The 25,423-nt window shown below is 36.6% G+C and overlaps 2 protein-coding genes across 2 annotated transcripts; both read left to right on the top strand.

Annotated features, from left to right (window-relative positions):
* Window positions 1-5,577: 5,577 nt before the first annotated feature.
* LOC132631955 (protein DETOXIFICATION 35-like) lies at window positions 5,578-12,363 on the top strand. The gene is made up of 7 exons (XM_060347716.1): window positions 5,578-5,925; window positions 6,789-7,414; window positions 7,835-7,891; window positions 7,983-8,221; window positions 8,315-8,433; window positions 8,714-8,800; window positions 11,867-12,363. The coding sequence occupies exons 1-7, from the start codon at window positions 5,644-5,646 to the stop codon at window positions 11,966-11,968; spliced, it is 1,512 nt and encodes a 503-aa protein (XP_060203699.1). The 5' UTR covers window positions 5,578-5,643; the 3' UTR covers window positions 11,969-12,363.
* Window positions 12,364-13,565: 1,202 nt separating this feature from the next.
* Window positions 13,566-17,302, top strand: LOC132631954 (protein DETOXIFICATION 35-like). The gene is made up of 7 exons (XM_060347715.1): window positions 13,566-14,024; window positions 14,930-15,555; window positions 15,790-15,846; window positions 15,926-16,164; window positions 16,263-16,381; window positions 16,604-16,690; window positions 16,972-17,302. Exons 1-7 carry the CDS (start codon window positions 13,737-13,739, stop codon window positions 17,080-17,082), a joined length of 1,527 nt encoding a protein of 508 aa, XP_060203698.1. The 5' UTR covers window positions 13,566-13,736; the 3' UTR covers window positions 17,083-17,302.
* The last annotated feature ends 8,121 nt before the right edge of the window (window positions 17,303-25,423 follow it).

Raw genomic sequence — 25,423 nt, 5'->3', positions numbered from 1 at the left:
GAAGGGAGTACTTTTATTTCCTAATGATATCCCCGGATTTTCATCACTACATGTTCTCGTTAAATCCACTTTGAGGATATTTAGTAAACACAATTTGATACGATAGACATTAAATAATTATCTGATAAAATTGATAATTAACCTTCTATTGTATGTTAAGTTATACTGATACTTTAAAACATATATCCATATTTTGTGAATGTATATAACTAATTTCATTTGGTATACCGTCCAAACCAGAACCAAAAAAAGGACGGTGGGAAGAGGAGGGAAAGAAAGAAGTCAAAGAATTAAAAAAAAGCTCATGAATTTTGAGATTCATGTAAACCACATGGTTTTTTCCGACTACATAAAAAAATGGATGTGAACATTGAACCAATACCTGAATGCTGGTCTCATTGCTAACTTCATCTTGGCTTCAGTATTGCTATTTTAACCATCTGAAAATATTTAAAAGAGGAATAGAAAAGGTACTATATTATGACCTTTTAGTAAATTATTATATCTAGACATGCTTCAATATATATGAGATTTCGTTTAGTAACTTTGTAAATTTCGAAATCGATTCTGGTTGGCTTTCTACTTTGACTCCTAATTCCAATGAAGAACTTCCTTTGACTTTTCTTTGCCCAAATTCATTGTCTATCCCCATAGGCCCGTATAAAAGAAAGGCCAAAGTCATAGATAAACCTCTGAACTTGTTTTGATTTTTTATTTAGATTCTTCAAGTGAAATGTTGATCATCTGAATCCTCAAATATAAAATAAACTGTGTCATTTGAACACCTCGTGTCAGCTTGGCACATGCGTGCAATACACTTGCTGTGACATGAAAAAATAGACCAATAAAAATAAGCCATGTCAACAAAAAAAAATTAACTTTAAGAAAAAATAATTTTAAAATCTATTTAAATAATTTAAAAATCTGAAAAATCCAACCCGTCCTCTTCAATAGCCCACTTCACCGCCGCTGCTGCCTCCGCCTCTTCAAAATCTATTTAAATAATTAAAAAAATGGTGTCGGTTTTCGTTGGAGATTTGTTTAAATAGATTTTGAAGTGAAGCAGCGGTGGCGGCGGAGGCAGTAGCAGCGGCCAGGTGGGCTATCCGAGAGGATGGGTTGGGTTTTTAATTTTTTTAATTATTTAAATAGATTTTAAAATAGAGTTTTTGATAAAATTAATTTTTAATGATTAAAAAATTTTAAAAAGAAAAAGTTTGGTCTCTCGCGCTCTGTTTAAAGCAGTGTATTGCACGCGTGTGCCCAGCTGGCACGAGGTGTTCAAATGGCACAATTTATCTTATGTTCGAGGGTGCAGATGATCAACGTTTCAGTTAAGGGATCTAAATGAAAAATCAGAATAAGTTCGAGGTTCACCTATGACTTTGGCCAAAAAGAAATCCTCAAAAACTGAAAACACTGTACTAATAAATAGAAAATGCGTTCCAGCTTGAGTGGACAAGGCCTAGCTGGTAGCATCATAATTAAAATATTCAAACCTCAAATATAAAATTATTACGTTCAATTAAGTTCATTCTTTAATTTCCTATTAGAAAATACTAGTAAATCTTTCCTGGGAAATAAATGCATAAACAACTTTATTATGTGACCATTTCATCGAAATTTCCAACTTTTGAGAGAGCTCACTTTATAATTACTTAATATAGGAGGTCTCAAAGTCTTAATACGTTGCTTCTTCTTTTTTTTTTTTTTTTTTTAATGGGAATAGGGGAAGGGGATTACAATGTGGGGATTCAAACCCTCACCAACAAGGTGAGAGTTCAGGTAACTAACCAACTGAGCTACTAGATCCCTACTAATACATTGCCACAATTGTGCCTAGTTGTTTTTTTTTTTTTCCCTTTTTAGATGATAATGAGAATTGAAAACAAAACCTATGCGTGCTTCGATATCATGCTTAATTGTGTGACCATCTCATTTAAAAATTTCAAATGTAAAATTTTCAATTACTAAATTAATATATATTATGTTTCAACATTTATCTGTTTATTTTAAGACAACCGGCAGATCAATGAGCTGGGATTTCAATTTTCAACACAGCAATTCATGAAAGAAAGGAGGGGGCTTACCATAAGCCCATAAATGCACCTTCAACCCAATGCACCTAATTTCAGAAGAGAGTAGAGAAACCCAGTGTCATCCTCATTCTACTAGTTTTTTAAGGCCCAATATAGAATAATTGTCCCTTATTTATGGGCTACTCACTTTCATGCGAATTGCAACTCCTTTACAAGATTGGCAACCCAAAGACGAATACACTATGATCTGCTAGAGACCCACTTGTTAAACTTTTTTCTGCGCGGATTGTCCTTCATTAGGAGTGGTCTTCAATTTTTGTCCTTCAAATTGGCTTTAAGTTTTACCCTTCACCTAATATTCTGAGGTTGTGAGTTCGAACCCCAGCTTAGTAAGCAAAAAATAAAAAATAAAAAAAAATCGCAAGGCAGAATTATGCCCATATAAATTATGCCTTAAGGTAGAATTTGGGCCTTAAGGCAGAAATTTGCAAATTCTGTCCATGTGCAAATTCTGCCTGAAAGGGCAATCTTGCAAATTGCCCCTTGTAAAAATCTAATGTGCTAAAATATTTTGGAGGCGTTTGGACACGCATGGTTTCATATCGTAATTTCAAATCAGCGTTTGTTTACGTAATTTGTAAAAAATAACAACTTCAACTTCATATCTTGATTTCAAATCCCAAATTGTCCAAAAAAGACATGATTTGGGATTTCAAATTTTTTAAATGTAAAACTTGACCCATAAGTTTATATTTTGTTAAAAAAATATTCATAAGTTGGTAGATATATTCACCAACCATGTTTACCACCTATTTATATCAAATATTAAAAGATCTGCAATTTGATAGTACTTTATAACAAATTTACTCTTATCAGTCATGTGAGAGGATTATATTAAAGAGTAGTTACAAGTCATGTTCAATTTTTCTTTTTATTGAACTAAATTTTGATCAATTCATGTTGTATTTTTTAGAAAGGCCTTCTAGTAGCGCTTTGTTATGAGCTATGATTTGCTCATTTGATAAGATTATATAGGAATTGAGAAAATTCTGATGATTTTCATCTCTATGAGAAAAATTACAACTAAAGAAATCCAAATTGCATGTCCAAATAAAACTTCAGCTTCAAATCATCATGATTTCAAATCACTAATTTCATATCATGATTTCAAATATTGTCCAAACGGCTCCAAATTGTTTTGAAAAATGTCAAAGTTAATTGTTTATTTTTCACCTTTTCTCTTAATCTCCGAGCATATTCAATCTGAAAAGGGAAGGGATTGGTACAATCTTTTATCACGAAAAATCAAATTACTAGATATGTTTCAATTTGTTGTCTATACATGCTTCTATCAATACTTTAACTACTTTTTCCGCGAAATTATAGGGAATATGTGTTTGGACAAAACTGAAACTAACTGTAAGCTTACACTCTTTAGTGTTAGGAGGAGTAATAAGATAAACATTATTGTATTACAGAGTAAAAAAAAAAAAAAGTGCACATCAATTTGCAATAGATTGCAGGGATTGCAAAATAAATAGAAATTAACATTAATAGTTTCTGAAAATTACATGTGACAATTTTGGTAGGAGATAAGACTACTTTATCTGGTTTGTTGTGTTTTGGCAATAAGCTACGTGGTTGTCTGAAGTCCTTTGTTCCTACTTTCTACTAACCAGACCGATTGGTTGCACAATTTTGAAGGTTACTCACTCCCCATTCTTTACTTCAATCCAACTTCTTCTTCACTTGATTCATTTTATTATTATTATTATTATTATTATTATTATTATTATTATTATTATTATTATTATTAATAATAATAATAATAATAATAATAATAATAAAAAAAAATGGGAATTTGATAGCCGTGGTTATATACCCCTTTACACTTAATTTATTATCAAAGTAACATGGTAACACAAACTTTATACAAGCAAAAAATGGAAAACTCTTTATGGTATTGTAAGAGCATATTTATGGCATATTTTTAAAAATATTTAAGTTATATATACTGATCTTTACACTATTTAATTAAAAAAAAAGATCTTTACACTATCAATAAATTTTAATTTTTGATAACAGATTAGTTCTCATCTTTACTTGATTACCAATGAATGCTCATCACCAACGTGGGTTGTGGTGAGATGGTTGGAATTCCTGCCCCCCTTAACCAAAAAACTCGTGTTTGAGCCTCTAGAAATGGCAAAAATTCTATTGGGACTGCCGCCCCCGGCCCTATAATGTGCAATCCAAATTTAATTGGCTTCCAATGCGAGCATCGAATACCGGATGGAAAAAAACCTATCAATGCTCATCAAAAAATTTAACTTTCCAGCAACCTTCTCAGTTAGAGCTCGTCGCACCTTGCAGGCTTGCCTGATGCGATTTACATCTCCGGTGTGATTTGCGATCTAGTGCACAGTGAGCAGGTTACCCAATGCGCACCCGAAAGATAGCTACTGCGAATTTCCCTGAATTTTCAAAAAAAAAAAAAACAACTCAATTATCTAATAAGTGATCTAATGATTTAAATAATAGACTATCGGTGCATAAAACTTTAAACTGTTTAAGAAAAAATATTGTCTGTAGTTCATAAGTGAGTCCCAATTATCTGAATTCCCCCAAAATATAGAGAGATGTAGTCCCTTTCAAAGTGAAAAGGTAGCTGCGAAAATTTGTGGAATGGTGAGTAGCATGCACCAAAATCACGGGGTTGGTTGACTAGTGGCTTTGCCGCAATGACAACTTCGTACACTACTTTCATTTTTTTTTTTTTTTTTGTTTCTTTGTTCATTCACGGCGTATGTTGATATTACTATGTTACTTGGCCCATTCTTTCCGTTAGTAGCAGGCTAAGGTTTTCATCTTTGTCTTAACCCAACCAATATTCAAGAATGACATAACTTAAAATACATGGTAAAAACATTGAAAATTCAATCTGCATTACATTGTTGGTTCTTTTATTTTTTCTTGAAATAAAAGTTGTTAACCTTAACTTGTTTGAGATTAATGTCTATTGTTGTAAACACTAATTAGAAGTACTTACAAGTTATGATCTTTTTACATTTAAAAAGCTTGATTAGTTATGCACAAAAGGGAAAAAATAATTTCCTCTTCAAATAGTTGTAGTGTTATGCAACATCTATAAGACAGGAAATAGGGAAAAATAATAATAAAAGTTGGAGACAGGAAATAGGGACAAATAATAATAAAAGTTGGAATCAGGATGTATCCCAAATCTATTAATCCAGTTAATTCAAATTCGCTTCGTGTAGGGCCTATTTAAGGAGGAAGCTCTCCCTACCTAAAAAATTTCTTCCGAATTCAGGCCTCTATTTTAAGACGGAGGAATTTCATCTATCACACCACATTCTTTCCGGCGTCTTTTAACTTGAATTAGATTATGAGTATAGTAAACACTAACCCCCACTGTAGTTAAATAACGAGATGGGACCCTCTACTGATCCTAGGTGGCATTGACTTGGACCAACCAACCTTATAGCTTTGTTGCTTATATTAAAGAGGGAATTCAGAAGATCATTTGAATGTTAAAGTGTAACTTGAAGTAGAGTCTTTACTTTACTTCGAAATATATGCTATAATGGAGACGCCGTTGCTCAATGGCTACCCCGGTGACCACAATCAGCTTGTAGGCACTGACGGAGACTACCTGCAGGCAAAAAGTTTTAAAGATTGGTGGGCAATTTTCTGCGTGGAGACAGTGAAGTTGTGGAGGATAGGAGGTCCTATAGCCTTCAACATAATATGTCAATATGGAGTCAATTCACTTACCAATATATTTGTTGGGCATCTTGGAAATATTGAGCTCTCTGCTATTTCTATTGCTCAGACTGTCATTAGTACCTTCTCTTTTGGCTTCATGGTTAGCTCTATGTTTTCTTCTTATAATACTCATGCTAGAACATGTTGATAAAATCACTTACCAAAAATAAAATGTTGATAGTAGTGCTGTAGAACTGCAGTAGCTTTTATTGACGTGACTAATTTAGATTTGCGCCCGCGTAGAACTCATTAGGGGAAGTGCTCTTTAATAGGTGTTTCTCCATTCTCAAAGCTAGAATTTAGACATGTCAAGGGTGAAGGTATCCATCCTGCCCACCACACCCCTATCTTGAAAGGAAATTATTTTCAATTTTTGTCAATTAACCCATCTCACAATCAGTAGTATAAAAATATAAATTTAGTGCCATATTAGTTGGAGCTAGCTTATTATAATTTGGCCATGTCTTTTGTAGATTTATTTGTCTCCAATCAACAAGTGCTGCAATATGTATGTATAGAAAATGATGGAAAGAGGACATGTTAGATCTAAAATCACATAAGGGGATGTTAATTACCTCAGAAGATTTACCTTTTATTTTGATCAATGCAGACTTAACTAAGAATAAAATAGAATGAAAGCGAATATTCAAATAGACGATACATACTAGTTTGGGTTGAGGTTTGACGGTTGCTGTTGCATTTACTTTAGGAACTTCTGTATGTTGGTTAGAACTGTATGTTCGTGTAACTAAAAATGTCTTTAGAGATCCTCTAGATATACATAGCCTTTAAATTGTATCAAAACAAATTATTTTGTATTAAAATGAATTCGACATGAATAGAACAGAATGAACACAAAAGGTTTATATAGTCGACCCAACTAATTTGGAATTCAATTACGGGTTGATTGATTGAATAGTTAACCGAGCCTCAGCTGATGTTAATAGTTTGTTACATTTTCAGATGGGAATGGGGAGTGCCTTGGAGACACTATGTGGACAGGCCTATGGAGCAGGGCAAGTTCACATGCTGGGCGTTTACATGCAACGCTCCATCATAATCCTGCTCACCACTTGTGTCATTCTCTTGCCCATTTACTTATTCGCAACTCCACTGCTCGAGTTGCTAGGCCAAGAAACTGCAATCGCTGAGCTCTCTGGAAGTTATACCAAGTTACTCATCCCACAGTTATTTTCACTAGCCATCAATTTCCCAACCTCCAAATTTCTTCAAGCTCAGAGCAAAGTTGATGTGCTCGCAGGGATTGGGTTCGCGGCTTTGCTACTGCATGCTGTGTTCCTTTGGCTCTTTATTTATACGTTTGGATGGGGTACCACAGGTGCTGCTTTAGCCTTTGATCTTACAAATTGGCTTACTGCAATAGCTCAGTTAGGATATGTTGTTGGATGGTGTAAGGATGGGTGGAAAGGATTATCGCGGGCAGCGTTCAACGAGATTTGGGCATTTGTGAGGCTTTCTATTGCTTCAGCTGTTATGTTATGCCTTGAGATTTGGTACATGATGAGTATTATCCTCCTTGTTGGCCATCTTAACAACGCTGTGATAGCAGTTGGCTCCATTTCGATTTGGTGAGTACTATTCGCAGTGTTAACGTATAGAAATTATGTTTGAGATACATACGTATAAGATTGTTTACCAAGTATTTGTTATACTCATTATTGCTATTGAGAAATTTTAGTCATCTCCTTAGGATAATGTTGGGCCAAACTACTTTTTTCTCTTTCCCCTGGTTTTTTGAAATGGAAAATGTTTTTGACACAATTAATGAATAAGTTACAAAGGTCCCATTCCATCATATTGATTATTTTGCTATTGATGGATTCTGATTAAATATCAAGAAATGCTTTCCTGATTATACACCTCTAAACAAATCCTGCAATGATTTATAGAGAATATATCTGCATCAATTATTCAGTGAGACTATCAACCGATGATGTAGTTGACATTTTCAAGTTCAGTTCTGATCCTGTTAAATGTTGTGTTTACAGCATGAATATCAATGGATGGGAGAGCATGCTATTCATTGGAATTAATGCTGCCATAAGGTAATATAATATATCTTGATGGTAGATAGAACTACACTTAATTAATAGTCTTCAGGCTGCATCATTTGATTTATTTACTATTTGCCAACAGTGTGCGAGTCTCAAATGAACTCGGGCTAGGACATCCAAGAGCTACCAAATACTCGGTCTATATCGCAGTGTTTCAGTCCCTTCTAATTGGGATACTTTGCATGGTAATTGTACTGGTAGCCAGAAATCATCTGGCCATTATCTTTTCAAGCAGCACGGAGATGCAAGAAGCTGTTGCTGATCTTGCTTACCTTCTAGGGATCACCATGGTTCTTAATAGTGTTCAGCCAGTGATATCAGGTACTAGTTTTGCTTCAGAATTTTTGTATATAATGATGGATCGATCTGTATTGTCATGATAATAATATTATTATGCCTTCTTCCTGCTTGTAGGAGTTGCTGTTGGAGGTGGATGGCAAGCTTTAGTGGCTTATATCAATCTTGGTTGCTATTACGCTTTTGGACTCCCTCTAGGATATGTTCTTGGTTATGTAGCTAAATTGGGAACAAAGGTAACTAAAATTTCTAATAAGAAACTTTGGCAAGATAAATCCAGCCTTTGTGTGGAGGGAAAGAATCAAATGAACACCAATGTGATGAAGCAAAGCTTGATCGTCTTATGTTGTCAACATAAACTTTGAAAACTTTTGGCTTAGATAAAGCGGAAGTATCTGTTCTTGTCACTTTAATGTTCTATACTGTCACTTTCAGGAAGCTAATGCTGAATTGTGTTCGTTCAAATTGCTTCACTAAACCTGAAATTTATCTTAAATTTTATTACGCGTCTTGCAGGGACTTTGGTTAGGGATGATAGCAGGGGCAGCTTCACAGACCCTTCTACTCTTGATTATACTGTATAAGACTAATTGGAGTAAGGAGGTATGTCACGTGCTAATTTGCAAAAAGATGTGTTAATGATTTCAAGTTTGTGTGTTAATGATTAAGTTTTTGCATCACCCTATTAATAGTCATATAAAAATAACAGAAAAAGAAGGTATTTCTGTTCAAACGCCTAAAATACCTAAATAATAGACTAGGTGAATTTGGTTTTGGACTTTTAGTTGGTCCTTCGTCTTTCTTTATTACTATACTAGTTTCACAACGCCCTGCTAAGCCCGGGTCCAAACTCAAAATTTAAAATAGATATTTTAATTAAAAAATGATTTATATAAAACCTTTTTACTATATAATAATTAAAATTTTCAATAAGAGTATTTTCAATATATAAAAACAAAACGTTCATTCACTCCTTTAATGTCCTAACTTTTATTTTTAATGAAATTATTTACTTCAAATTAGATGCGAAGCCAAAATACTAAATTTATGGATCCTGAATTCTAACTTTTTTAAGTTACTTTTTCTAAATTAATAATCTATACATACTCAATGAACTCTTAAGATAAATAAAGAGTTTGAACCAAAACGCTACCGAACCCGATAAACATGTAACTGATACTTAATTCTGCCCTGCTTCAAACTCATTTTGTGTTTAGCTTGAACTCATTTAAGATTTAATGATATATTCTATTTTCATCCGTATTAGACATTCATATTTCATCTTCTAGAATCATCTAACACAACATTTTTTTTCAATAACTCTAAATTTATACTACAATAGATAAACTTAATTTTGAGTTTTTACACAGATTAACCTAATTAATGATCTCACAAAAATATTAATAAATAATAATTTCAATACATTAATAAATTAAAAGATTGTAAAATTATACCAAAGTATAATTTTACCAAAGTATAATTTTAGGAAAAATCTTTATAAGCACATATAAGCTCAGTAAAGAAGTAAAATATTGGAGGTTTAATAAAAAATATAGTATGACCTAATGAATGCTCCAGTTGTAAAAGAAAATTTGGCTCTAAAATTGCATAAATTTTATCATAATGTATAAGCACAAATGATATATTCCCTCCTTCCCAAAACATTTGTCACGTTTTCGAAAGACAATTTGATTAATCTTTAGAATTAAATTGGATTAGATTAATTCAATATTTTAAAATTAATTTTTTTAAAATATTTAAAAACTATATGAAAAATTCTATAAATTGCAATTCTCCTATTAATATAGTGAATTTTTTGGAAAAATATTGATTACTCCCACGGTCCCAATTTAAATGTCTTACTTTCCATTCCGATCTGTTCCAAAAAGAGTGTTTTTTTTTATATATTTAGTAAGTTTTTCAATTCCAAAATTCTACATGGCAAGTTTAAGACCACAAGATTTAAAGGACTACACACATTTTAAATTTAAGAATAAAAGATTAAAAAGTCTCTTTATTTCTTAAACTCCGAGTCCAGTCAAACTAAGATACTTAAATTGGGACTGAAGGAGTAATACTCCCTCCGGATAAAAAAAAAAGTGTTCACTTAACCTTTTTTTCTTGGGTAAAAACAAGTGTCCACTTAGTAAATCGAGAAACAATTAATATTATCTTTCCAGATTTGTTGTTATTAAGTGTTATGTGATCAAATCACAATGCCTATTTAATTAGAGGTAGTTTAGTCAATTTATATTTTTTTTTCTTGGAGTGAGTAATTTCTTAAGGGGTGTGCAAAATGTTAAGTGGATTTTTTTTTTTTTTATCTGGAGGGAGTATTTATTTAGTTTGACTCTCTAGAAGTGAAATTTGACAAATATTTTGAGATAAAGAACTAAAAAATAATTTAATAAGGAGAAAAAAGAGATAAAAGAGATTTATGAAATATTACTACGATATTAATATAGACCAATTACAGGCCCATGTGAAAATGCTTTAAGAAAGAGAAATTTGTATTGTTAAAAAAAAAAAAGCAAAAAAGACAAATTTGTAAGCAAAAAGCAATAGCAACTACGCTTGTGTATTAGTATTATAACAAAATACCCAACAACTACCCCTGTGTATTACCAAAAAAAAAAAAAAAACACTACCCCTGTGGGTCCCTTTAGGCTGTAAGGACTACAAATTTTGTGGATCCTTCCTTATATAGAGTAGCAATTTACTATCAGCATAAACGTCGGCCACACACTTGTTTACCGACTACATAGCCAAAAAAACTGTGTTTTTGGATGCTTGTAATCATAAAATGTTATTATCAAGTTGCAAGTTAATTAAAACTAGGAGTCTCAAATGAGCGGGTTGGGCTGAAATTGACCTAATCAGAATGGACTGAGGTAATAAATGGGTTGGGCTAACATTGGCAAAAAATTACCTGGATTGAAATGGGTTGGGCTGAATTGGGCTAAAAATGGGCCGAGTCATGACCCGCCCAATTTGACCCAATTTTTTTGAACGATCTATTTTCTAGAAAAACATTTTTCCCGAAAAATATTTTCACGGATTTTTTGTGAAAAATATTTTTGTGAAAAACATTTTTCGTGGTAAATATTTTCGAGAAAAACATTTTCGTGAAAAATATTTCCCTTCATATTAAACATATTTTCGTGAAAAATATTTCCCTTCATATTAAAAATACCACAAACTTATAAGATACATGATACAAGAGAAGTGTATATATTAAAAAAAAATATAGTAAATCTCAAGCAATAAACCCAAATTTAAGTAAATCTTAAAAATGAGCTAAAATTGGGTTAGTATTGGGCTAAGTTGAAGATCACTTCAAAATAAGCTATGTTGGGTTGAGCTAAAATCAGCCTAATATGAAATTATCTCGAGTCCAACCCATAAAATTTTGGGCGGGCTATCACCTTTTGAGCCAAATTAGACACCCCTAATTAAAACCATCTAAAACGTTTGGGTTGGTCTACTTTATTTTCAAGTTCTGTAGGTTATTACTAGTAGTAAAAGTATCTATTCATTATGCTTGTAAGTTTTTACCACAGGGTCAATCAAATTATACATGTAGATGATCGATTGCAGCAGTTGCTTGACTAGAAATTGTATTATTGACCCTTCAGTACATATATGATCATAAGACAAGTTGAATTACAGGTTGAAGATACTACAGAGCGTATGCGCAAGTGGGGCGGACAAGATTTTGAAGCAGAAAAATATCCTGATGGACAGTTACCCATTAAGAATGGTGTAGCTTAAGTTTATGATTGATGAATTCTGGATTTTCTTGTTGAGTTTAAATGTATTTGTTTCAATTTCATTTAAATTTTGCAAAGAAATGCAGAATTCTAGCATATGGTTGTTGGCATTTTTTAGACATTCAGAATGGTAGCTTCAAGCGACCCAAAGAATGTTTACAACATTAATTTCTTCTTGGCGCCTTGACGGACAATTTATCAATTGGAAGCACTTAGTTTCAAGTAATTTCCTATATTTTTTGGTGGTGTAATTTGTGAAGCACCACCATTTCTTCCATCTTTCAGTTGGAAACTTGCTAGTATTTCAGCTCTGTTTCTTTGTAATAGAAAAATCATGTGGAATTCACAGAGTTATCAAATACAAATTGTGTAGCAGCCTTGCTCTATCCTTCTTTATGTCCTTTTGTCACAAAAGTTTTGTGGTAAAGACTGGGAAAAACTACTCCCTCTATCCCAATGAATACAACACTTCCTTTTTTCGAGATTTAAATTATATAAACTTTAACCAATATTTGAAAATGTATTTTTAATTATATTGACATAAAAAAATTACAACTTATAATACTTTTACATATATTTATTGAGGGCTGAAATTAATTTTAAAATATTAAATTAATCTAATTCAATTTAGTAACTCTCAAAAAACGAAAAAATGTCACATAAATTGAGACCGAAGAAATAAGAGGCAAACCTTCTGTTCAGCAGCTTGTTTATTTTCCACCCTTAGAACGACAATGTCGACCAATTAGTCCATAATCTAATGTTCGTCTTAGAGATTAAATTTAATGTTCGTCTTAGAGATCCAATGTCGACCAATTAGTCCAATTAAATTTGTATAAATCACGATTCACGACAGGTAAGCGTTTTTCTTTCCACTCTAGTCTGTACTATACTAATCTTTTATGAGTTAACGATGCAATAATAAGACAAAGGGCCAACCTGGGAAGCACACGTTTATATTTAACAGTAGGTGGACGTTATCAAGACCCAACGCTCTCTTCATTGAGGGTGACTAGGGAGTGGGAATCAATACAGATCCATTATTTGTGGAGCCATCTACTATTTACGTGCAAATATTCCTTCATTGATATTTATTCCGTTTTAATTTTTGTGATATAATTTGATTGAACACGAATAAAATAAAATAAAATAAAGATCTTTAAACTTGTATCTTCAACATCTATGATTTTATTATAACGGTTTGACATAAAATATAAAATAGTGTAATAATTTAAAATTAAATTATTTTTAAATATAAAAAGCTATCATTCTTTTTAAGACGGAATAATAAAAAATAATGTAATTTTAAATGAATAAACCTGTGGGGAATTTTAGTTCTAGAAGCCAAACACGTGCCACAAAAATAATAATCCTTCTGTTTCAATTTATGTAAACCTATTTTCTTTTTAATTCGCACCAAAATAAATGACCTCTTTTTTAATTTAAAAATAAATTTTCTTTATGAAATGATTTATAATCACATAAATATTTAAAATTTATTTTAAACCACAAATTTTAAAAGTCTTCGCTCTTTTTTAAATATCGTATATATCTTGCGGAAAAAGGAGAAGAAAGGGTACTCCTACTACCTACTCTTCAAATTTTTGGACATTTTTCCCATTGACTTAGTAGAGTATCTTATATTTAACTGCTTGGTATCAAGCTCAGATTTCTTTATTGTTTAGCTGCCTCCGTTACCACTTAAATAAATGAGATAAATAGTACTAGAATAACAAGTAACGCGGAAACCTGTAATATTTATCGAAGAAATGGAATCACCACTACTTGATGACTTCTCCGGTGAGCACCGCCAGCTTATCGGCCCTGATGGTGATTACAGGCCTATTAGAACGATGAGTTTGAAAGAGTTATGGGCTGTATTTTGGATCGAGACAGTGAAGCTATGGGAGATTGGTGGTCCAATAGCTTTCAATATCATTTGCCAGTACGCACTCTATGCTATCACTGTTGCTTTTTGTGGTCATCTTGGACCAACTGAGTTATCTGCTGTTACTCTTGCTCAAACTGTTATCGGCACTTTCTCTTTCGGCGTCATGGTTCGTTCCCTCTTTCCTTTTGCTCCAACTTCTATTAACGCGCATTTGGTATATGTCCTACTACTAGTTGTACTTTAAAGTTGCGATGAATAATAATGTAAAACGGAGTTATTCTTTGAATAGTCATACAAGATTGTTATGTAGTCAGGGGCGGAGCTACAAGTCCAGGTACGAAGTTGGCCGAAACCCTGTAGATTTGCTCAAACTGTGTATTGGTGCTAAAGAAGTTTATTAAATATGTATAAATATTAAGTTTAGTATCCAGTTATTAATTTTCAGAACCCATAAAGTTGAAATTTTAGCTCCTTCTCTTCAGATATATTTGTCTTTAGATACTTTTGTCTATGTTGAGTGTGCGAACAAAATTCACATTGGTAGTTGAAAACATTGTTAAGCTTTATTTAAGATGTAGGGATACACTTAATAGTGTGAGTTTCATATAGGACCAACTGTGCGGGGTTTGGCCCAAAGCAACAATGCAAATAATGTGAAGAGTATCTTTGGGTTGATTAAGCCCAATAGTCTAGCTGTTATTATCAAAGGTAATCTTATTCCACATTAGTTCTATTTCGAGAAAAATTGTTGTCCATAAATTTCTACATAAGTTATGTCAGTATTTAGCAATGTATAGTTTAATACATCAAACAGAAAGCTGCATTGGTTATTTTGAGATTTGCAATCAAAACCAAATCTTGTAGTATCAGTTAGATATTAAACTAGTATTTATGTGGCATTAGTTATTTTGAGCTTTATAATCAAAATCAAATCGTCTATCAGTTAGATATTAAAGTCGTAATGTGAGAATTATATATGTTGCAAATGGAGTAAAGATTAGTAATGCAGAACTCTCATCTGTTCTTGGGACCCGTTTGTTTCTCATATTTGTATATGTAATCTATGTGTAGATAGGCATGGGGAGTGCTCTGGAGACGCTCTGTGGGCAGGCATTTGGTGCTGGGCAAGTACATATGCTTGGAGTTTACACACAACGCTCTATGATAATTCTACTGATCAGTACCTTCATTCTCTTACCAATCTATGTTTTCGCGACTCCTATACTTAAGTTCCTAGGCCAAGATCATGATATTGCTGTTGTTGCTGGAAAGTTCGCCATTTACACCATACCGGAGTTGTATTCCCTCTCTGTCAATATTCCCACGTCAAAATTTCTACAAGCCCAGAGTAAAGTTGGTGTGCTGGCCTGGATTGGTTTTGTGGCTGTCATGGTCCATGCTTTTCTCCTTTGGCTCTTCATATATGTATTCAATTGGGGTTTAATCGGGGCAGCTGTATCCTTTAATCTCGTAGGTTGGGCCAACGCGCTAGCTCAATTTACTTACGTAGTTGTTTGGTGCAAGGATGGGTGGAAAGGATGGTCTCGGTCAGCATTCAATGAGATGTGGGCCTTTGTTAGACTGTCAATTGAATCAGCTGTTATGCTATGCCTAGAAACCTGGTATATGATGAGTATTATTCTCCTCACTGGCCATCTCAAAGATGCAATTACTGCTGTTGGATCCCTCTCTATTTGGTGAGTCTTGTCTTTTTTTCCCATTCTGTTGGTAATTTAGCATAATATGATTAACCATGCTTAAGCTCCTTAAAATGAACCCTGTGTACTGAATTTTGAGTTTAAACTGTGTATTTGTTTGACTTGAACAACTCGATCGGGAAATGCAAAGTTGGTAGTTGTTTCTATTTGTCAATTAGATGAAATGTTGTGAGCTTCATTATAAAATTTATGTCAACTGTTGTCGTCTTTCAGCATAAATGTTGATGGATATGAAGCAATGTTTTTCATTGGAGTCAATGCTGCCATAAGGTAATGAAATCCTAAACCTTACAGAAATGTGCACTTCATTTGTGTGATAGTTTGTGTTAATGTATTGTTTCTTTCCCAGTGTTCGGGTCTCAAACGAGCTTGGACTAGGACGTGCCAGGGCGACCAAATATAGTGTCTATGTCACAGTGTTCCAGTCACTTCTCATTGGGATTCTCTGCATGATTGTAGTATTGGCAGTAAGAAATCATCTGGCCATTCTTTTCACCGACAATGAGGTTTTGATAAAAGCTGTTTCTGAGCTTGCTTGGTTTCTTGGAGTAACAATGCTTCTTAACAGTGTTCAGCCTGTGATATCAGGTGTTGCTTTTTAAATTGTTCTGTTACTATAGCTAAGAGAGTTTTACCCCTCCATAGTCCTAACATTGATCTTGTTGGGGGCCAACTTTTGCTTGCAGGTGTTGCTGTTGGAGGTGGGTGGCAAGGTCTAGTGGCTTACATCAATTTGGGTTCTTACTACATTTTTGGTATTCCTCTGGGATATCTTCTTGGTTATGTGGCTAACTTAGGAGTCATGGTAAACAAACTCTCATTCTGAAAGTTCGTATCTCGATTTCCATGTCTTGGCATCTTCTGTTGTTGAAAACGCTACTAATTGTAATGAGTAGAAAACTATACTTATTGTAATGAGTAGAAAACATTACTAATTGTAGTGAGTAGAAAACAATACTAATTTGTTGTGTATCTCTTAGTCTTAACAGAATTTTAATTTGTCGCGATTTTGGATGTTCTCTTGCAGGGACTATGGGGAGGAATGATAGGTGGACTGGCTTTGCAAACACTGCTACTCTTATTTGTACTCTACAGAATTGATTGGAATAAAGAGGTATGTGAAATAATGGTTGTTTTTATCCAATTAAACTCCATAACACTTTATATTCGATATTTTGGCTTGATTCTTGGTTAGAATCATCTGCTGATCCTCTGTACGAGATTTACTCTCTAGCTAGCAAGTAGTGCAGAATTTTCAATTCCTTCTCTCTTTTCTTTCAAAATCGAAAACTGAAGTAAGACTTAAGTTAAAACACTCGGGATGTTTGCATTTTTTTGAGCCACTGCATTCAGTATGAATTAGTGTTTTGTAGTAATAAGAAATTGGAAATGCAGGTTGAGCAGACGACAGAGCGCATGCGGCTGTGGGGTGGTCAAGACCTAGAGACGAAGAAAACTCCAAAGCCCAAATCTCCAATGGGTGTAAGAGCTACGATCTACGCATGATACTGATGAATGAAGAATTATCTTCTTCTTTGTTTTTTGTTTACTAGTGTTTGATTTATGAATGAAGAATTATCTTCTTCTTTGTTTTTTGTTTACTAGTGTGTAATTTAGAGTCCGTTTGGATTAGCCGAAAAAATTTGACTTTTAAGCATAAGTGCTTAAAGTATTTTTCAGTGGTAAAAGTTATTTTATAAATAAACAGTTAAGTGTTTGGATAAAAGTGTTTAAAGAGTTTTTAAAAGTAAAGATAGTATTGGAATTAACAAAAAATATAAGGGATAAAAGGGTAAAGTTGTTAGTCAAATCAAAATGACTTATAAGTCAAAAAAAAAAATTGGGGTTGAGCAGTTTTTTGATTTTGGCTTATTTTAAGGATTTTTTAACTTAACTTAATTTAAGTTGTTTTTTATTTTTACCAGACACTCAAATAACTTAAAAATTTGAGTGCCTAGGACAGAACCTACAACTTAAATATGAGTCAATTAACAATTTTGTTACTCCTATTTTCTATTCTATTTCAATGCCTAAAATGCATTTGGTAGTCCATGGTTCTGAGTTCTATCCTTCTTTTTTGGGATGATAATTCATTAACTTCAAAAGATTATCAGCAGAAATTAGCAAAAGACTAACAAAATTATAAAAAAAAAAAATAGATTACTTCAAATATGAGAGGTTGACATTTGCATATTCACATTGAATAAAACTCAGATAACTGCTGTTTTTTTTTTTTCCCTTTCTACATTAGAATTTTTTTATTAGAGAAGTTCTTATAAATTCCAATAACTAAGAGCAACAATGATTGTTTTAGAAAGGAACTTTGGTTTTCGAAATAAACCAAATGATTTCTTTGTATCAAAGATAATACAATTGTAGGTAAGTGTGTTTGAATTAGTTCAAACCACCCAAAAGGGGAGTTTGGAAATGGGCTTCCTTTCCAGATCCCAGGGTGTGAACCGACCATCAACTTTCTACTAGCAGATTGTCCCTTGACACTCTTATCACCCTTTCTGCGTCAGAGACGAATCTCAGTAATTTTGACTCTGTTCATATATATGTGTTAAAAAATGTATTTTAAGTATAAATATAGAGTTTAACACAATAAATCAAATGAATTGTAGCAGAATTCCGAACTTGAACTCATAATATTCAAGTCTTGGATCTATCTCTATTCTCCGTGTGAATGCACCTTCGGAGAGTGTTGACCACTTCCTGAACTGTGCGGCTTATCACTTATGCGCTCTCTAGAACTTGTGCCCTCTCACTCGATATGTATACATATATATCAAACAGATAGAAGTATCGATATAGAGGAAGTGTAAGATTTAGTTAAAGTGCAAAGATGCAAGAGTACGTACCACATTGTAAAGGTGTAGCAGCATTTTGAAGATGATGACTGAAAGAACCATTAAAGACCATTGATACTTGATTTGAATTTTTTTTGATCTGCATACTTGTGATTTTCTCAATTGGGTGATATTGGATTTGTTGAAATCATCTTTAGTAGTTCGAATATCAATTTTTGAGGTATTTGGAGATGATATAAGGTAGATTTAAGTGAAATTTCATATTGAAATTTGAGGTTGAAGACAATACCATATGTGTATCCTCCATTGTATCCGGTGTATACCACAGTGCACGTCCGTTTATTCTTGTTTATTATCATGTATATCGGTGTAAATTCATAATAATTCCGTGTGATATACATGAATATACACGATATACATATGATATACAAGTCATAAAATTTTGTTTGTGATACACATAACTATTTCATTGTGAAATACAAAGATTTAGACATTTTTTACTAGTATAAAGAAACAGAAGTCTCAAAAACTTTGCTCTATTTTTCAACGGGAGAACCTCAAGAAAAGCAGCTCTAAATTTCTTGTAAGCTTAATTTCTTACACTTTTCAATCTTCATCTTTTTTCTGTTTGCCCAATTCTCTAAACTTATTAGAATCGCCACTAATTCATGTAGTTGAAAGCTAATAAGGGAGCAATACGTTTCTGTACTGGCAACAGGAGAGTAATATTGTGGAAAGTTTCTTCGACTTTGTATACGGTAAAAACCGGGTATATGTTAAACCGGTGAGACCAAAGGCCGAGGGAAGAAAGGGACAAGAACGTGCATGAAGGCTCCCATTCTGAACCGGGGGAACGCTTAGACCGAAGCAAAGGAAGGGCATCATTTGGTCCGGTTCTTTCATGACCGGGTTGTTCGAGGCCATATGTCCGTTTAATCGTGGCCGGTGGTCCGGGAGATCCGTTGCGCGGTTGCCACGCGTCGATGGCGTCATGCTATGTTCAACTGCCAATCGTACGGGTGTCAGATCGTACGGTCCACCTAATCCAACCTAACCCAACTCAGAGCTTTTTTTTTTATTTTTTATTTTATATTTTATTATTCATGTTGTGTGAAGCCCATGGGGCACTACTATAAATATGGGGCATTGCCCTCCTCTTAAAGGGTTGGCTCCTTGATATCAAAAACTCTTGTAATAGAAAAATATATATAAATCTCCCTCTCAAACATCCGATTCGGTTCATATTTGTTGTGTTTATTTCGTACATTTCTTAAATCAAATAATGCTTCTGTGCTAGTAGAAACACGAGTCTATAGCAAACCATTGATCATCGATTGCTCCTTATAGCATATTCATATATTTCTTTTCTCTATCAAATAAGTTCAAGATATAACCACATATCCTCACCTACAATTTTAATTGATTATCCAAATCCGGGGTAAACAGTTTGGCGCCCACCGTGGGATTAGGATAATAGTGGTCTTTTATCTTGATCTCTACCTTACCATCTAAATCAAAAACACCTTTTGTTCGTCTCTGAAAAAACGGACTAAATGGCTAACAGTGGGTAATCTGGTCACGTCAACAACAACAAAATCGTGGCCAAAAACGAAGGAAGCGATCCATGAGGAACGCCAAACCCCGCTGATCCTAACCCCGTTAATTCGAGGGAGGGCCTCAACTATCAAAACACCGTGGACCAGAAGAATGCCGCCCAACCGGCTACCGACCCTTTAAATACACATAATTCGGTTACTTTGTCCCAGACTCAGGGTCGGAAAGAACCGGAAGCCCCGAATGATAATATTGACTTACGTTTAATTTTTGAAAGGTCTCTGGAGCAGAGAGCGGCGATTGCCGAACAGGGAATCGCAATAGCCCGGTTGCAAAACGGAGGGGATACAACGAACCCGGAGAAAACGAGCGGTGTTGCTGAACCCAGAAGGGATGAGGCATACGTTATTGAGAGCAATGGATCCGGAGCTGGTTCCTCCACCGAGGTTCTAAAAATGCTCGAAACTTTGGCAAAACGGGTAGACTCGACCGAGAAGAGGGCCAAAACATACAACTCTCGGGTGGATCAAATCCCGGGGGCTCCGCCTTTACTGAAAGGGCCGGATTCGAAGAGGTACATCCAAAGGCCTTTTCCTCCGAGTGCGGCCCCGAAATTAATCCCGAAGAGGTTTAAAATGCCGGATATCCAGAAATATGACGACGCAACGGACCCGCACAAACACGTGACCTCATACACATGTGCCATAAAAGGCAATGATATGGAGGAGGACGAAATTGAATCGGTATTGCTGAAAAAGTTCGGGGAAACTTTGTCAAAAGGAGCATTGACATGGTACGACCATCTACCCGAACATTCGATCACTTCTTTCGAAATGCTCGCCGATGCTTTCATCAAAGTTCACGCCGGTGCCCAAAACGTGCAGGCCCGTAAGGCCGATAGTTTCCGTATAAACCAATGAGACGATGAGTTACTGCGCGAATTCGTCAACCGATTCCAAAGGGAACGGATGGAACTCCCCCCGGTTCCAGAAGAATGGGCCGCACAAGCTTTCACAAAGGGGCTCAATGTCCAGAGCTCAACAACTTCGTTTAAATTAAAGGAAAGCTTGCTGGAGTACAAGGATATAACATAGGCTGATGTCCATAACCGATACGAGTCGAAGATTCGGGTGGAGGATGATCAATTCGAGCTTCCCCCGGGGCCAATAAATGTGAATAAAAGTTTTGAGAGACCAAGGAAGGGTTACGAAACGAAGGCCGAATCGTCGAAGGAAAGGTATCGGCCATACTCCCATTCGGAGAAGCAAAATTTTAGGTCGGAGAAATCAAGGGTGAGCCCAAGACGTTTCTCCGGTCGGGGTAGTAAACAGGTCGAGCGCCCATCGAACAGTCGGGGTCTCTCATTCAAGAGTGATGCCGGAAGCTCTGCCGGTAACAAGGACTTACCAAAGATATCGGAGTACAGCTTCAACGTCAGTACCTCGAGCCTAATCTCGGCCATTGGTCGTGTTCCGGATGTAAGATGGCCAAGACCTCTAAGGTCGGATCCGGGCCAACGGGACCCGAGCATGGTGTGTGAATACCATGGAACCGATGGTCACAGAACCGAGGATTGTCGCTAGCTGAGAGAGGAGGTAGCCCTGTTACTGAAGAATGGTCATCTCCGAGAGCTGCTGAGTGAACGAGCCAAAAGTCACTACAAGGAAAGGGAGGCTCATCGAAGGACCGAGCCAGAAGAACCCCAGCATACAATCAACATGATAGTTAGGGGCACCGATGCCCCTCGAGGGCCGGTGATGAAACGGGCCAAGGTCTCTGTTGTTCGCGAGAAGCGCAACCGGGATTATTTACCCGAAGGTTCTATCTCTTTCAGCAACGAGGACGCGGAGGGCATCATTCAACCGCACAATGATGCATTGGTAATTTCTGTACTTTTCTTTAAAACTAAGGTTAAACGTATTTTGATTGACCCAGGTAGCTCGACCAACATCATCCGGTGGAGAGTGGTCGAACAGCTAGGGCTGCTCGATCAGATCGTACCGGTAGCCCGAGTACTCAGCGGGTTCAACATGGCAAGCGAAACCACAAAGGGGGAAATCTCATTGCCTGTGAGCGTCGATGGCACTATCTAGCAAACGGTGTTCTATGTGATCGAAGGGGACATGAAGTATAACGCATTACTGGGCAGACCCTGAATACATAGCATGAGGGCCGTGCCCTCAACACTACATCAACTGCTGAAATTCCCCACCCCTGAAGGGATAAAAACCATCCGAGGTGAGCAACCCGCTGCAAGGGAGATGTTCGCGGTCGAGGAAGCAATACCCCGGCCTAAGGATTCGGTTCAGAAGGAAGAAGATCTACCCGGAGGAGAGGACACCAAATAGCAATCAAAGCACACCCGGTCGGATCCGGGGTATGAAGAGGATGATTTCGATGTACCCAGGTCGTTCGTCATGCCGGATGACTCGGATGCAACCAAGTCGACCGTAGAGGAGCTGGAGCAGATCATCTTGTTCGAGTACCTACCGGATAGAAAGGTATACCTGGGCACGGGGCTAACCCCGGAGCTCAGGAATAAGTTAATTGAATTTCTTCGAGCTAACGCAGATTGTTTTGCATGATCCCATATAGATATGACAGGTATATCACCAGAAGTGGCAACTTACAAGCTTAGCTTGGACGGGAAGTTTCCCCCGGTAAAGCAGAAGAGAAGGCCCATGGCGGAAGCAAAGCACACCTTCGTAAAAGACGAGGTAACAAAGCTTTTAAAAATAGGTTCTATCCGGGAGGTAAAGTACCCGAACTGGCTAGCTAACGTGGTAGTAGTACCCAAGAAAGGTAATACATTCCGAATGTGTGTTGATTATAAGGATTTAAACAAGGCATGCCGGAAGGATTCATTTCCATTGCCTCACATCGATAGAATGATCGATGCGACGGCCGGACATGAGATGTTAAGTTTTCTCGATGCCTACTCCGGGTATAACCAAATTCGGATGCATCCGGAGGATCAGGAGAAAACGTCCTTCATTACCCGATATGGAACTTACTGTTATAATGTCATGCCTTTTGGATTAAAAAATGCCGGTGCAACTTACCAACGCCTAGTTAATGAGATGTTCGAAGAACAAATAGGGAAAACAACAGAAGTTTATATTGACGACATGGTAGTCAAGTCCCTGGAAACAGAGGACCATTTAAAACATTTGCAGGAAACCTTCGACGTGCTCCGCAAGTATAACATGAAGCTCAACCCGGAAAAATGTGCCTTCGGGGTAAGGTCCGGCAAATTTTTGGGTTTCATGGTGTCAAACCGGGGGATTGAAATCAACCCGGACAAGATCAAGGCCATCGAGGATATCGAGGTGGTGAATAACCCGGAAGGATAACGGCGTTGAGTCGCTTCATATCGAGGTCCTCGGACAAGAGTCATCGTTTCTTCGCCTTACTAAGGAAGAAGAACAACTTAGCTTGGACACCAGAGTGCCAAAGAGCTTTACAAGAATTGAAGAGATACTTGTCTAGCCCCCCCGCTGCTGCACACACCGAAGGCGGACGAGCCACTTTTTCTCTACCTTGCTGTCTCCGAGGTAGCGGTAAGTGGAGTTTTGGTCCGAGAAGAATCAGGTACACAATTCCCTATCTATTACGTGAGTAGAACTTTGGGGGATGCGAAGACCCGTTATCCCCACTTGGAAAAATTGGCATTGGCATTGGTAAGCGCTTCTAGAAAGCTCAAGCCCTACTTTCAATGCCATCCGATATGTGTAGTAACTACTTACCCCCTAAAAAACATCATGCATAAACCAGCATTATCGGGTAGACTAACTAAATGGGCTGTAGAAATTAGCGGGTATGATATCGAGTACAAACCTCGAACGATCATCAAGTCCCAGATCTTGGCCGATTTCGTGGCATACTTCACCCCGGCTATGGTCCCCGAGGTCGAGAAAGAACTTCTGCTGACCTCGGAGAAAGCCTCGGGTATTTGGTCGATGCATACGGACGGGGCCTCGAACCTCAAAGGTTCCGTGCTAGGAATCGTCCTTAGAACCCCGGCCGGGGATGCCGTTCGACAATCCATTAGAACTGATAAATTGACTAACAATGAAGCCGAGTATGAGGCTATGATTGCAGGTTTGGAATTGTCCTGAGGTATGGGGGCCGAAATAATCGAGGCAAAGTGCGATTCGCTTTTGGTCGAGAACCAGGTGAACGGCGTCTTCGAGGTCAAGGACGAACGGATGGAGAGGTATCTTGAAAAAATCCAAGTGATACTACATCGATTTAAAGAATGGACCATACAACACATACCGAGGGAGCAGAACAGCGAAGCCGATGCATTAGCAAATTTGGGATCCTCGGTCAAAGGGGAGGAAATCAACCCCAGGACAACGGTGCACTTGTTAAACACGGCGATAGAAAAAAGACACGCTGAAATAAACAAAATGGGTTTAACTTGGGATTGGTGCAACAAGTACATTGACTACTTGCGTGATGGGAAGCTCCCAAATGAACCCAAAGGAATCACGGTCATTAAGGACCAAAGCTGCGTGTTTTTACTTGATAGACGGTCAATTGTATCGACGGTGTTTCTTCGGACCCCTGGCCAAGTGTTTGGGTCCCTGGGAGACGGAGTATGTGATGAGAGAGGTGCACGAAGGAACCTGCGGCAATCACTCCGGTGCCGATGCTCTGGTCCTAAAGATTATCAGGGCCGGTTATTATTGGAACCGGATAGAGGAAGACTCAAAGAATTTTGTCCGTAAATGCGATGGTTGTCAGAGACATGCTCCGATGATTCATCAGCCCGGGGAGTTGTTTCATTCGGTGGTGTCGCCCTGGCCTTTCATTAAGTGGGGAATGGACATCGTCGGTCCATTACCATGGGCACCAGGTAAAGCTCGTTTTATTCTATTTATGACTGATTATTTCTCCAAATGGGTTGAAGCGCAGGCTTTTGAAAAAATCAAAGAGAAGGAAGTCATTGACTTCATATGGGATTACATCATCTGTCGTTTCGGCATCCCCGCTTAGATAACTTGTGATAACGGGCCCTAGTTCGTGGGTGGCAAAGTCAACAAATTCCTCGAAGGGTTGAAGATCAAGAAAATTGTATCAACTCCGTATCACCCGTGTGCGAACGGACAGACGGAATCCACGAACAAGACAATAATCCAAAATCTGAGGAAAAGACTTGAAGCATCAAGGTATCATTGGAGAGAAATATTGCCGGAGGTATTATAGGCTTACAGAACCATATCGAAATCAAGCACGGGGGAAACTCCTTTCTCGTTGGTCTACGGGGCTGAAGCCCTTATTCCCGTAGAAGTTGGTGAACCGACCTTCCATTTCCGATATACGACCGAGGAGTCAAACGAGCAGGCCATGGCCATAAGACTCGACCTCATGGACGAACTCCGCAAAAACGCGCTGGTCCGTATTGCAGCCCAGAAACAGAGGGTGGAAAGGTACTACAATCAGAGAGCCAATTTTGTCATTTCCAAGTTGGGGACTTG

Source organism: Lycium barbarum, chromosome 3, assembly GCF_019175385.1.
Source record: "Lycium barbarum isolate Lr01 chromosome 3, ASM1917538v2, whole genome shotgun sequence".
Classification (NCBI taxonomy): Eukaryota; Viridiplantae; Streptophyta; class Magnoliopsida; order Solanales; family Solanaceae; genus Lycium; species Lycium barbarum.
The sequence above is the reverse complement of the archived record's forward strand: the minus strand, read 5'-3'. Positions and strand labels throughout refer to the sequence as shown.

Bases quoted from the DNA above. Each gene is read 5' to 3' on its own strand.
- LOC132631955 (XM_060347716.1), top strand. From the start codon at position 5,644: ATGGAGACGCCGTTGCTCAATGGCTACCCCGGTGACCACAATCAGCTT. The intron at 5,926-6,788 runs GTTAGCTCTATG...TTACATTTTCAG, and splicing joins CCTTCTCTTTTGGCTTCATG to ATGGGAATGGGGAGTGCCTT. The intron at 8,222-8,314 runs GTACTAGTTTTG...TCCTGCTTGTAG, and splicing joins TGTTCAGCCAGTGATATCAG to GAGTTGCTGTTGGAGGTGGA.
- LOC132631954 (XM_060347715.1), top strand. From the start codon at position 13,737: ATGGAATCACCACTACTTGATGACTTCTCCGGTGAGCACCGCCAGCTT. The intron at 15,556-15,789 runs GTGAGTCTTGTC...GTCGTCTTTCAG, and splicing joins GTTGGATCCCTCTCTATTTG to CATAAATGTTGATGGATATG. The intron at 15,847-15,925 runs GTAATGAAATCC...TTTCTTTCCCAG, and splicing joins GGAGTCAATGCTGCCATAAG to TGTTCGGGTCTCAAACGAGC.